The following is a 13,592-nucleotide window of genomic DNA, read 5'->3' on the forward strand; positions in this document are numbered from 1 at the left end:
ACAAGAATTCTTCAAATCCTAAAAGACACAACTTTTAATCCACATTCTTTTGTTGGGAAAAAAGACTTTTACATTTTCTCAGCACAATTAGAGGTAGCATGGCACAGCAAGCTGTTGTCTTTTTGGAAGGCACACCGAATGGCGATTTTCCTCTATCGAGAAGCCATCTTGATGTAGACACCATTCACAGGTCCTAGCGTGCCTTGAGATTTCAACTGCAAAGGAATCTGGGTAAGGCAGAACAGAAATGGTATACAAAGTAAAGTTAAATATCAGTAGGAGATATAAACAGTTATTGAAGTGATGCAAATATTCAACCTGACTTTTCCTGTCTCAGGATTTGGAGGAGTTTTTAGGGGGAGAGAACATTTGTTAATGTTTGGCTGAGCTTTAGCACAGCTGGTAAATCACCAGCAATGATGATCTACCAACCAAAATGTTGCCAGTTCAAAGCCCTGGGACGGCGTGAGCTCCTGACTGTCAGCCCAGCTTACTGTTGACCTAAGTAGCTCGAAAACAGCTTGAGCTGTAAGTAGAGAAATTAGGTACCGCTAAAACAAGCAGGGGAGGTATTTTACGACACCATAAAGAAAAAGATCAGAAAATTCCCGGTGACCAAAAGAAAGGAGGACGTCCTGATGGTTCCTCAACATAGAGGATGAAGTGACAGCACCCCCCTGTGGCTGGATTCCAGCACAACTTCCAAGGTGCCAAAAAAGCTGGATGTTGACACAACATACCTCCTTTCTGTTCTGTATGTCTCTGTCCTGTCTATCCAAAATGGCATTGAATGTTTGCTGTGTATGTGTACTGTGATCCGCCCTGAGTCCCCTTGGGGAGATAGGGTGGAATATAAATAAAGTGTTATTATTACTATTATTAATAAAAAATACAAACTGGAGAAAGAACACCCAGAAGTTCCTGGCAGCACATAATAGTTGGGTAATCGTGAAAAGACTGGCTTTTCTATCACTTTTCCCATGCAATGTAGAGTGACAAAGTCTTTCTTGCATGTGTTCTAAGGTCTATTCCCAGTTAATTTGAGATCATGGTCACACATAATCCAGCATGAATGCATAATGCAGACCAGGGGTCCTCAAACCTTTTAAGCAGAGGGTGGTTCATGGTCCCTTTGATTGCTGGGAGGTGGACTATAGTTTTAAAAAAATGAATGAATTCCAATGCACACTGCACGTATCTTATTTGTAGTGCTAAAAACAACGAAAGAACAATACATTTTTTAAAACGAAGAAAAATTATAACCAACATAAATTTACAAATATTTCAGTGGGAAGTATGGGCCTATTTTTAGATGATTAGGTACGTCAAGTTAATTAGGATTGTTGTTATTGTGTACCTTCAAGTCATTTCAGATTTAGGGCAACCTTAAATCTAAAGTTTAGGACAGAGGCCGGGTAAATAACATTGGAGGGCTGCATTTGGCCCATTGGCCTTTGGAGACCCCTGATCTAGATCACCTTTTCCCAACACAGTGCTGACCAAGTGTTTTGGATTTCAGCTTCCATGCCCTTTCACAACTTGTCATATTAGCTAAGTAATGGGAAATGCATTCCAAACATCTAGATAGCTCCAAAATAGGGATGTCAGGATTTCTGGGAGCTGAAGTCCAATACACCTGGAGGGTAACATGTGCAGGCCTGTTTTATAATTGCTTTTGAAGGCTCTTCGGAAGTTTCAAATGGTCCAACGAGTGGCAGATTGGCCAGATTGCTCACCAGAGTGGCATTCAAAGAGCATGCATCTCCCTTATTAGGACAGCTCCACTGGCTGCCAGTTTGCTTCCAAGCACAATCATAGGGAAAGATACATTTGGAAGGTAAGCTGGTTCTGACCCAGTTTACCTGTCTGGACATATATTTCCCTATCAACCATCTAGGAGTTTAAGATCATCTCGGGAGGCCCTGCTCTCGGTCCTGCCTTCTTCTCAGTTGCAACTGGGGAGGACGAGAGACAGGGCCTTCTCAGTGGTGGCCCCTTGGCTATGGAATTCCCTCCCTAGGGATATTAAATCAGCCCCTTCCCTCCTAACTTTCCACAGAAAAGTGAAAACATGGTTTTTTGAGCAAGCCTTTGAGAACCTCGTGCAATAGATAAACATGGAACTACATGAAATTGGATACTGGAACAGCTTAGACAATGTTTTTGGACAACGAGAGTAACAGGCAAGGTAGTGGTTTTATATGTTTTTAAAGGTTTTAATGTATGTATTTTATAATTGTGTTTTAAATGTTTATTGTAATTTTTACATTGCTTTAATGGCACCAAATAGCTGCCAATGTTATAAAGCCACGTTGAGTCACCTTTGGGCTTGAGAAAGGGAGGGTAGAAATATGGTAAATAATATAATATAATATAATATAATATAATATAATATAATATAATATAATATAATATAATAAATATATAATATAATATAATATAATATAATATAATATGATATGCATCTGGGCCATAGCAAATGTGCAGGAATTCCTCATTAACCATGTTGATTGGGGAAAACGTGTTCATAAAGGTAGAAAACATGAAATCCATTGGGCTAGGGAAAAAATGTAAACATCTCCCCCTTTTAAACCATATGGTAAATTCCTGCACAGAGTCAAAATTGCTACCAAAAGCTATCTTTAAATAATCCCTCTCCATGCCTACCCTGCAAACTGGAAAGTGTGGCTTAAAGAAAACAGCAGAAGTACAAACCTGGGTCTCAGGGCAAGTTTGGAACTTGAACTTCTGAAGAATTCTTAGAAGTGTTATCTTTACTTCCATCAAAGCCAGCTTCAGGCCAATGCAGCTGCGAGGTCCAGCTCCAAAGGGGAGATAAGAGAAGGGATGGCGCTGCTGCTTGGCTTCAGTAGTAAACCTGTTAAGTAGGAAGATTAAAAAGCAGCATGAAAAATGGCCCTTTCTTTTGACAAATATATAGGTCAGCAACAGACCGGCATCTGCTTCAACAGATTGTGAAGCATACATTAGATTTTACCTAGTGGCAAAATTGCATACTATCAAGCTCCTCCTAGTTTCAACAGTGGGACACCAAGCACAAGAAAGGTATTCATGCAAGGTAACTATTACATACTGGCAAAACAGACTATTTTCTTCTGGCTGCGGATCTGGTGTCTAACAATTGGCATCCATTCCAAAATAATGCCACAGTGTAGTGTAGTGCAGTGTGTACCTTCATCATCTACTGAGCTATTGCGACATTATGTGTTTCAGGGGGATTTCTGGGGTTTTTCTAAGGAATATTCAGAGGTGGTTTAACCAGCTCCTTCCTCTGAAAATACTGCCTATAGCACTTGTTACTCTTTGGCAGTTTCCCATCCAAGTACTAAGTGGGGCCAATGCTACTGAGCTTTCAATATTAGACAAAATCTAGTATCTTTTGGGTATTTACGTAAGACCATCGTGTAGTAAGTTGGAAAGGATCTAAAGGAATGTCAGATTTATCCCATTGTACATTGGATAACATGTACAATTATCACACTTCTAATGTATGCACTCTTTCTGTTTAGCCTGATCAAAGAATTATTTTAACATTGATGGCAAAGGAAAAGCAGCAGCCCACCTACCTCTCAGGGATAAACTTATGAGGTTCTGGCCAGATTTTTGGATTGTAATGGAGGTGACCAACAGCAACTTCTATTATTGCACCAGCAGGTATATGTTGTTTCAACACCAAGCAGTCTTTGGCTGCTTCCCGGGTGAACCTATAAAAGACAAGATGGTGTGTTTCAGCAATACAGCCCCACCTCTTCTAAACCGCTGCTTGTTTCTGCTTTGTTAGCATTTCAGGTTGTTTTCTTTTTTCTGTCTTAAAGGATCATTTCAGAATGTAGTGTCTAAAAACCAAACCTTACCAACCAAGGAAAGCAGCATATAGAAAAGCAGAGTAATCAATAAAATAAAAGTTGAGATCCTGAACCAAATGCATCTCAAATCTAGGTGACTGGGGGCCCTTCCACACAGCCCTATATCCCAGAATATCAAGGCAGAAAATCCCATAATATCTGCTTTAAACTGGGTTATCTGAGTCCACACTCATCAGATAATGTGGGATTTTCTGCCTTGATATTCTGGGATACAGGAGTGTGTGGAAGGGCCCTAGATGACTCTACAAAGGACAGAGTTCAGCAATCCTCTTCAGAGGGACAGTGAAGGATGATGCATCCAACACTTTCCTGACAATGAGCAGCAGTGTGACTAACAGATGCTAGAACCCACTCCAGAATTATATTCTTTGTTGGGGCTGCCTAGATTTTAAGGCGGGTTTAAAGGGGAGTTGCAAATGTGGCAATAGTGCCATGATCCGAAGTCACAAGCCTAGCTTTGAATATCACAACTGCTTAACAGAATGATACCCACGGTCACTAGATCCTCTTTTCAATAAAGCATTACAGCCCTTGTCTTAACAGTCCTCTGGTCAGTAAGTGCTGCCAGGGCTTGTTTGTATACTAGGCATCTCTTTTCCATTACTCAGTGCCTTTTCATTTATGTCAGTACTGCATCTAGTTGTCCAACCACCAAGCAATGGCATATGTTGGACAGGCCAGGAAGCCATAATGTCACTGTCTTATACTACTTGCTCTTAGTTGCCTTGGGGAACCCTTCTGGATCGAAACACATGGAAGGAATCAGTAACAACAATGACCATCCAGTCACCCTGCTAGATTGGGAGAAGAGCCATATTCACAATCCATGTTGGTGTGCATACATTGTAACGGTGGAACAAAAATCTATCTTTGAAACTGAGATTTCTACTAACCTGGATGCAGGTGGATACATACGGAGAGTTTCTGCTACCACCATATCCAAATATGGGAGCTCAAGGATGTTTTGGTAATCAGGAATGTCCTTGGGTGAGAAATGAGAAATAAATTTTATTTGATAAGTTCCTAGCTAAGGAGGTTAAGTGGAGAAGCTGCATCATCATCATCATCATCATTTTGACAGGACCCTCAAGAATGTAATGAAAGATCATAAAACTATGAAGTGGGGGGAAAACAGAAAACAAGTAAATAGCTGAGAACAGCAACAACAGAAAGTAGTATTCAGCTGCTTAACAAAAGGGCTTTCAAAAATAGCACATTGCTCCCACTTTTACAAATCAAGAAACACAAATAACGGGATCTGGGGAGGAGAAAAAAAGAATGATTAATTGTGGATCTGAATAGGAAGATCAATCAAGTTCCTCCTAGAAGAAAGATTACAAATATCAGGGTGCCAACATCATCCTCAAGAACACCATTTTGTTTTCTTATATCACTTTGTGTTGATTTTTTTCCTATCAGTTTTTCTTTTACTGAAGGCCCAAAGTCATAAGTCTTATGTTCTTTTTATTTTCTGAATTTTGAGCATCAATGAACATATCTGGGGTAGCCATATTGGCCATACTTAAAACATAGCGAGATATTTTATTGTCTGGATTCTATGACTTTTTGTCTTCCGTTGCCATTGTGGCCATATAAGGTTATGTCCTGTCTGTATTGATATCCCTCATGCCATCTTAACTGACAGCAACAAAGATAACATCTTAACAAAATGTAGGTCTGTGATTCTAATATTGTCATTTTAAAATCCCAAAAATGGCAGTGATAGAAGTCACAGGCCCCTATTAAATTAATGATAGTCACAGACCTACATTTTTTCAAGAAGTTATTTATCCTTGATGCATGATGTATCTGCATTTTTTGGTTGGCTCAGGAAAGTTATGATTGATTTGTGGACCAATGATTACTCAGTCTTACCATATGAGGGCAGCAAAACTGCATGCAAGAACCTAGTGAATCAAGCAGGGTTCTTTTGTCAATTTAATACAGTGCTATTCTAGTAAAAATCACATGGAATAAACTGCTACAAAAAGCACTTTATGCTCAGATTAGCCAAACATTCTATAAAGATCTGGGAAGACTGTGGCTTAATCGCAGGAACCAGACTCCTTTCTTCACTTGTGCCTCTGGCATCCAGGCAGCTAGTACTGATTTGTTCGCACGCATTATTTTTTCAAGAAAAGGGATCAGAAGAAAAACGGTACTTTATTCAGAGAGGAGTGAAAGGGGCTGCAAAGATGACACTGACACATGCCTCCCCCCCTATCTTTTTCTTCTTTTTGCCACTAAGAACAAGAATACGAAATACTGGGACTCTAGCTAGGACCTTCTGGATGGAATTACACTGGTGTAATTAGCCATTCTGCATGGTTTAACTACCTTAAAGGCACCAGATGCCATCTGATCATGGAAGGTAAGAAGGGTCAGCTCTGGTTAGTACTTGGATGGGAGATGGCCAATGAATGGCAGGTGCTGTAAGATATTTCAGAGGAAGCAACTGGCAAATCACATATGAATGTTCCCTGCCTAAGAAACCCCAATTAAATTAATAGGGCAAGATGACTTGAGTACACAACCAGGGACAATGTAAGTGTAAGGAGGTATCCAGTACCATCTTGTGCAGTATTTTGCTCCCAGGTGTTTTATCTCTGCTTCTTCCCATGACATCAAAAGCTATTGATTCTAGGAAAGGTGAAGGAAAAGCTCCCTCTGTCCCATCATCTAAGTTCTTGAAGAGACAGCTAGCTCCCCCCCCCCCTTTTTTTTTTCCCCTGGAATACTAGTCTGGCAACCAAATACAAAGTTTAGAGTGAATAAAAGGCAAAGTCCTTGAGTCTAAAAGTTGCTCTGCCAAGTTCCACAGACTCCAAATAATGGGATGGTGATTGTTGTCTGTTTGTGCACGTTTCTGTTTTTGTTTTTAATGTTGATGCGGTCAATGGACTATTCAATAAACTTTGCTTTGTTTTGGCAGACTTCATAACCTTTGGTAGCTCCTCCATGTTTGATCGAAAATCTAGAGCAGATTCATTGCAAGGCTGATATCAGAGCCATCAAGTCTTCACTGCTCCCCAATCCTGATTCAAAAACCCTAACTACTATACAAGAAAGTTGCAAAGTGGATACTAGTTCCATCATTACTTGTTGTCTCAACACTCCAGAGTCCCTTTCATCAGTTCTGAACATCAGACCAATTTTATGGAGAGAGAATAATAATAACAAGAGAAAGAGATTGATGAAATTCTATACAAGATAAGGCCAGAATCCTTTTGATGTCAAATCCATACGTACATTCAACTTGTGGATGTACATAAGGATATGTTACATAAAGGAGTCCTGCAAGGCCTATCATTTCACACGGGTTTAAATTCTATTGTTCGATTCAACCAGAGTAGAGCCATTGAATCACTTGGATTTACTTTCTTGTTGACTCCTCAATAATTCACTCAATGGATCTTCCCTAGTTGGGACTAACCAAAAAGATCCCAGCCATGCAGTTTCACAGTATCAGACAATGTGAAACAGTAATCACCACCTTCAGTGTTCACCGGATTGCAAAAAACAGTCACAGTGTTTTCTACATTGCACAAAAAGGATACTAAACAGGCCCAATGAGCAATAAACAAATGGTTGCATAATGTTAGTATTCAGTAGGGTGTTGTATTGCAACTATTTGGAAACACCTTGAGATTTATACTATATGCAAACATGATATAGGATTTTGGCCTATATATTTGCTTATAAATCTAACTCTTGATTCAAAGCAGTTGTAGAAAGCAGAATCCCAGATGTTTTCTTATAAAATTTTAATATTTGTGTTCTCTTAATTGAAGTAATGAATGAAGTCTAGCGAAGTAAAGATAACTGTTTAGAGTGGACATTAACTCCATTGTGTCTATGAAAGGCTACCACATTTACTGCAGCCAGTCTTCAAAAATGTCAGCAACTTTCCTTGATCACACAGATGAAAGTCTACTGAGAGATCAAAGAATGAAGTCAAGATGCCTGACCTTTGCCAGTTTCTAGGAGCAGGATAATCTACCAACAAAACTAGATCCAGCTCTATTTTATACTTAGCCTTATACTTAGCCTTTTTATACTTAGCCTTACAGAGGTCAAGGAAACCTGATAATGTTGGGCAATATTACAGGCACTTCCCTGCATGATTTTCCAAGTAGTTTTGTCAATAAATGCAAGGGTTTCAGACAAGCCAAAATTCTGGGCAATTTTCACACAAAACCATTTTTAAGGTTACTTCCTCAATCAGAATATGTGTCTATTGGGACTATGGAGAAACTATGTCTGAGATCCTGCATCAGAGGCTATGGGGATATCTTTACAAAGACAGGCTTAAGTTGTTAACATAGTACGTAACCATGTTAGTAAACTGCAATGATGCTCAATAGGGCATCATAATAAGATATTCCATTACATAAGATAGCATCCATACATCAGAACATGTTGTGAATCAGGACCATTGCACAATAGCCATAGGTCTGCTTAGTGACATCTCCACAAGAAAACCAGCAGACATATCTTAGGATGTTGGTTTTTATTATGTAGCTCAAAGGCATAATGCATTTTGTCTGCTGGGTACACAGAACCCGACTGGCAATTGTCACCCAGAGGACCTTTTTTTTACTGTCCCAAAACTGTGGAGCAACCTGCCAGAAGAACTGTGACAGCTAAGTGAACTGACAGAATGTAAGACCTATCTAAAGACCTATCTTTTCCATCAAGTCTACCTAGCTAGTTTAAAACTCATGCTTAAAACAGAAGGGAGTTCATGAAGAGGAAAAGGGGAGGAATCTTAAACAACCAGGATGGATGACTAATGAAATTAAAGCATAGGACATGAGTTAATGGGCTGGAAATGGCAAGATCCTTAACTGGAAGTGATCATGTTCTGCTGGGAATTGTTATACAGGGAAAAGCAAGCATGCTAAGACCCATATTCTAGACTTTAAGAAAGCTGATTTCAATAAACACAGGGAAATACTGAGTTTGATCTCATGGTCAGGAATAGTAAAAACAGAAGGGAGTTCATGAAGAGGAAAAAGGGAGGGATTTTAAAACAACCAGGATGGATGACTAATGAACTTTCAACCAAACTAAGAGCATATACAAGGAATGGGGAAAGGGGGCATCACCAAAAAGTTATTAAACAAATAGCCAGCAGATGTAGGGAGACCGCTGAAAAAATCGAGATGCCAAACGAGCTTAAGATTGCTAAAAAGGCTAAAACAATACAAGAGCTTTTTTTAGTTATGTTTGCAGCAAAGATGAGTCCATTTGGAAGATTGCACTTGATTTAGAAGTGCCTGGCAAGAGGCCAAACAGAGACTGAAGCAAGGCTGGCTAGACACGTTGCACAATGATCTGAAGACTGCTGGTGTACACCCTGATGAGTAGCTGGGATTTCTGGGAGTAGTAAGCCAAAACACCTGGGGACCCACAGGTTGAGAACCACTGCCCTAGGGGCAATGCAGCACAGAATAGAGAAAGAAGAAGTACAGCATCCTGTTCTGTCAATTGCAAAGGAGCAGAAATCCATGAACATTATTTCTACCCATCTCTTTCAGGCTATGAGCCTCAGTCTCAAAGAGCCAGTATATCAAAGAAATAGTGAGGCAATGGGATTGGGCAGGAGGGAAAAAGAAAAAAAGGCCACTATTGAAAGAAAAAGTGCCCAGGTGGAATACGCACACACGCACGCACGCACGCACACACACTAGCCACCTCCCTGCCCCACATTACTGTGGCCCAGTCTGGTGATCTGGAAAATAAAGTAATGAGAAAGTTTTGGTTTCTAATATATGTAATTTCTGTATGCTTGTGGGTAAACAGTATTTCTTGTTGTTTCTTTGCCACTGTTGATGTAGAGTTTGTCTGGTTTGCCTACTCTGGAACATGCAGCATATAATTGTTCTTCTTTAGAGGTCCAATTCAAATCTATGACATTATATCTGTCATATACATGTGTGTGTGTGTGTGAATCATATCTATCTGTATCTGTGGCTAGATGACTCTATGTCAGGAGAGCTTTGATTATGTTTTCTTGCCCTGGTGAAGGGAGTTGGACTAGATGGCTTTAAGGAAGCATTTCTCAACCTGGGGGTCGGGACCCCGGGTGGGGGGGGGGTCACAAAGGGGTGTCAGATGGGTCGCCAAAGACCACCAGAAAACACAGTATTTTCTGTTGGTCACGGGGATTCTGTGTGGGAAGTTTGGTCCAATTCTCTTGTTGGTGGGGTTCAGAACGTTCTTTGATTGTAGGTGAACTATAAATCCCAGTAACTAAAACTCCCAAATGTCAAGGTCTATTTCCCCCAAACTCCATCTGTGTTCATATTTGGGTATATGAAGTATTTATGCCAAGTTTGGTCTAGATCCTTCATTGTTAAATCCACAGTGCTCCCTGGATGTAGGTAAACTACAGCTCCAAAGATCAAGGTGAATGCCCATCAAACTCTTCCAGTATATTCTGTTGGTCATGGGAGTTCTGTGTGACAAATTTGGTTCAATTCCATTGTTGGTGGAGTTCAGAATGCTCTTTGATTGTAGGTGAACTATAAATCTCAGGAACTACAACTCTCAAATGACAAAATCAAATTTTTAGTGATGGTCATTCCTTGGGTTAGTAGGTGTCTTGTGGCCAAATTTGGTGGCAATTTGTCCAGCAGATTTTGAGTTATGTCACTCAAAACGAACAGTGTGTGTGTGTGTGTGTGTGTGTGCAGCCTAACTGTAAGTAGACCTGTGCTATATTTTGTACTGACATTCTCACTGAATATAATTGAAGACTTTATCCCTGGACATATTCTCTACTTACTTGGGAGCATTAGGAGTATTAACTAGATATAGGACCACATTTTCACTCCTCGGTTTTACCCATTTCTTTACTTTTCAATGGCAAACTTTAGGCAGTAAGTGACTAGCACTGCCCTTGCTATAAAAGAAAATCTAATTTTGCCTCCCTAATTTTACTGTGTCATAGTTTTTTATATTTAAAAGCACATTCTCTCATGAAAAAAGTAATTTCAAGTGTCTCCCTACACTCGAGACAGATAGATACATTATTATTGTCATTTAAAAATCTCAATATATCTCTCTCTCTCTCATATTTGTCTGCCATGCACAGAAAGTATACTTGGATTGCAGAAAATTCTGAATGACAAGGTATCCCAGAGGGAGGGAGCATAGGTAAAACAGAAGGTATTAAAATAGTAAGAAGACTGGAAGCAGTTCAATGCCCTTTATGGAGAACAGCAAAACAAAAGAAAACAAGACAAGGTAGGTATGCCCAAAGATCTTAATGGCAGCTTAGTATCACACACATTTTTTGCATTTTAGTTTATTTGGAACTTCATCTTGCTGGCCATGGAAATATGTAATAGCAGTTACTGCATCTGAAATAAGGAATCGTTAAGTCTTCTGCCCTATTTTGGTAGGCATTTGTGTTATCACTTATAAGTCAGATGATAAATTTAAATCATTTCTCCTCCAGCTGGCATTTGCAGCAAAGAGGTGACAGTGCTTAAATTAAGGCCTGTGGATATAAAAGGCTCGTGTGTTTAGTTTAATCAAATGTTCATTTCCTCAAGTTTGTGTTTATATTTAAAAAAAAAACATCAGCACCAGTGCGAGCCTTCAGCCTCCCCGCCTTAACAAAGATTTTCATATGGATTCTGAACAGAGTTCTCTTTCAACCCTTTTTCATCTACCTGGCTTTGCCTGCTCCACAGGCGGAGGTGGGAAGAAAAAGTGCCCGTCACATCCGTTCAGAATTCAGGAATGCACACCCTCAATGGGGAGCCTGGCTTTGAAGGGGAATTGAGGGTTTATTCATATTAAATAACTTTGAAAGCCCAATCCTACATGTAACTGAACTCACAAAGAGAGCATGGATGATATGATATCAATGATGCAGTCCAAACACTTGTACCGGCATGAACTAAGATTAAACAGAAACATAATTTCTGTTCTAATGTGATTGTTCTTGCTATAAACGTGATATATTATGCCATCATTATTAACCAGAGTACAATACAGTGCATAATACATAATGCAGGAGCTCCCAGTGGTGCAGTGGGTTAAACCACTGAGCTGCTGAGCATGTCGCAGGTTTGAATCCGGGGAGTAGTGTGAGCTCCCATTGTTAGCCCCAGCTTCTGCCAACCTAGCAGTTCAGAAACATGCAAATGTGAGTAGATCAATAGGTACAACTCCACCAGGAAGGTAACAGCGCTCCATGCAGTCATGCTGGCCATATGACATTGGAGGTGTCTACAGACAATGCCAGCTCTTCAGTTTAGAAATGGAGATGAGCACCAACCCCCAGAGTTGGACATGACTGGACTTAATGTGAGGGAAACCTTTACCTAACACAGTAGAAAAAAAATTATAGAAGGTACAGCACAGCCTGATCCTCATATCTACAGGGCCAGTATCTGCAGTTTCATTTATCCACGTTCAACAAAAATGCCCCCTCTAGGCATTTTCAAGGCCCCCAGCATGATATTCTAGGGCCAGAAGTTCTTCTTTTCAAGAGGCTTTGCTATTGTCTGCTATTATCTTCATGTATCCACACAAAGTCTGGGAAAATATTTCCCGTGGATACTGGGGTTGTACTACATGTTGTCTCCAAACACAGAGTATTGACTGTTGCCTGTCCACATAACTCCAGCATAGTACACCCTCTAAATCTCTTGCAGAAGACAATTTCTTCTATAGGCATGTGTTATGAGCTCTGCCAAAAAAGGGTATATAACCCAATTACACTGATACTTGAGCAAAAATCAAGGTTTAATGAAGTTGTAGAAAGCAGAGCTGAACACGTCGCATAGTGTGAGTCTCACATCTAATTTACAATATCATATAGACTAGAAGACCTTATGCACTTGATGATGGGATTGGCACCGAGAACCAAAATTGCAGGACAGATTTGCTTCACATATTGCTTCTTGTTTTACAACTTCAAGCTATCACAGATGCTAACAATGATTTAAGCCATGAGACAGCTTTTCTCATGAACTGAGTCTCATGTTGAGGGATGCAGGATGTGTTAGAACTTGCCTTCTCTTTTAAATTTTATATTTTAGTCCACTCTTCCTTCACACAGCTCAGAGGTCTTCCTCAGGATTGTTAACCACAAAGAGCCCATGTGAGTTTGATCACAGGGAGTGAATAATGGCGGCAGTGGTGGTACTAGCCACTGTTACCCAATAACCTTTCTGGTTGAATGAAGACTTGAATTCTGTTCATCAGAGCCATGATCCAACATTTTACCATGTAGCTTCACCAGCCTTTGCTACTTACTTCTCACAAAGGTCAGCACTAAGACTTCTAATTTATTTCTAGACCTGAGGCACTTCTGGAAAGCTCTCACAGAATGGGATCTGGCAGGGAAGAGAACTGCAATATGTTGGTCCTGACTTCAGAGCCCTTTGGAAATTGCGCAGATGGCCCAAACTGCCAGAAATTCACTGGGTTTTGAAACACGGGTTTTTCAAAAGAATAAAGTCCTAGAACCTATTTAAAAATAATTGCTAGTCCTGGAAGCTTCTACACAAGAGAATGAATGCACTTTAAATCCGGTTGCTGCCTCCTGCAGAATTCTGGGGTTTGAGTTTAGAGAGGAGCCTTTAACAGCCTCTCTAAACCACAAAGCCCAGAATTCTGCAAGTGGCAGAAACCGGATTTAAAATGGATTCATTCTCTAGTGTGATGAAGCAATAGAAGAAGCTA

At 40.1% G+C, this 13,592-nt stretch overlaps 1 protein-coding gene across 2 annotated transcripts in view; it reads right to left on the reverse strand.

The window, feature by feature from the left end:
* Positions 1–7: 7 nt before the first annotated feature.
* The window catches only part of TBXAS1 (thromboxane A synthase 1), a 337,775-nt gene continuing 324,190 nt past the window's right edge, over positions 8–13,592 (reverse strand). For both annotated transcript variants that reach the window (XM_060776865.2, XM_060776866.2), the window contains exons 11-14: positions 4,781–4,869; positions 3,588–3,725; positions 2,716–2,878; positions 8–227 (exon numbers count right to left, since the gene is read on the reverse strand). In XM_060776865.2, coding sequence (XP_060632848.2) covers positions 153–227; positions 2,716–2,878; positions 3,588–3,725; positions 4,781–4,869 — 465 coding nt within the window. In that variant the 3' untranslated portion in view covers positions 8–152. The remainder of the gene's footprint in view (positions 228–2,715; positions 2,879–3,587; positions 3,726–4,780; positions 4,870–13,592) is intronic.

This window comes from Anolis sagrei, chromosome 5, assembly GCF_037176765.1.
Source record: "Anolis sagrei isolate rAnoSag1 chromosome 5, rAnoSag1.mat, whole genome shotgun sequence".
NCBI classification, from domain to species: domain Eukaryota; kingdom Metazoa; phylum Chordata; class Lepidosauria; order Squamata; family Dactyloidae; genus Anolis; species Anolis sagrei.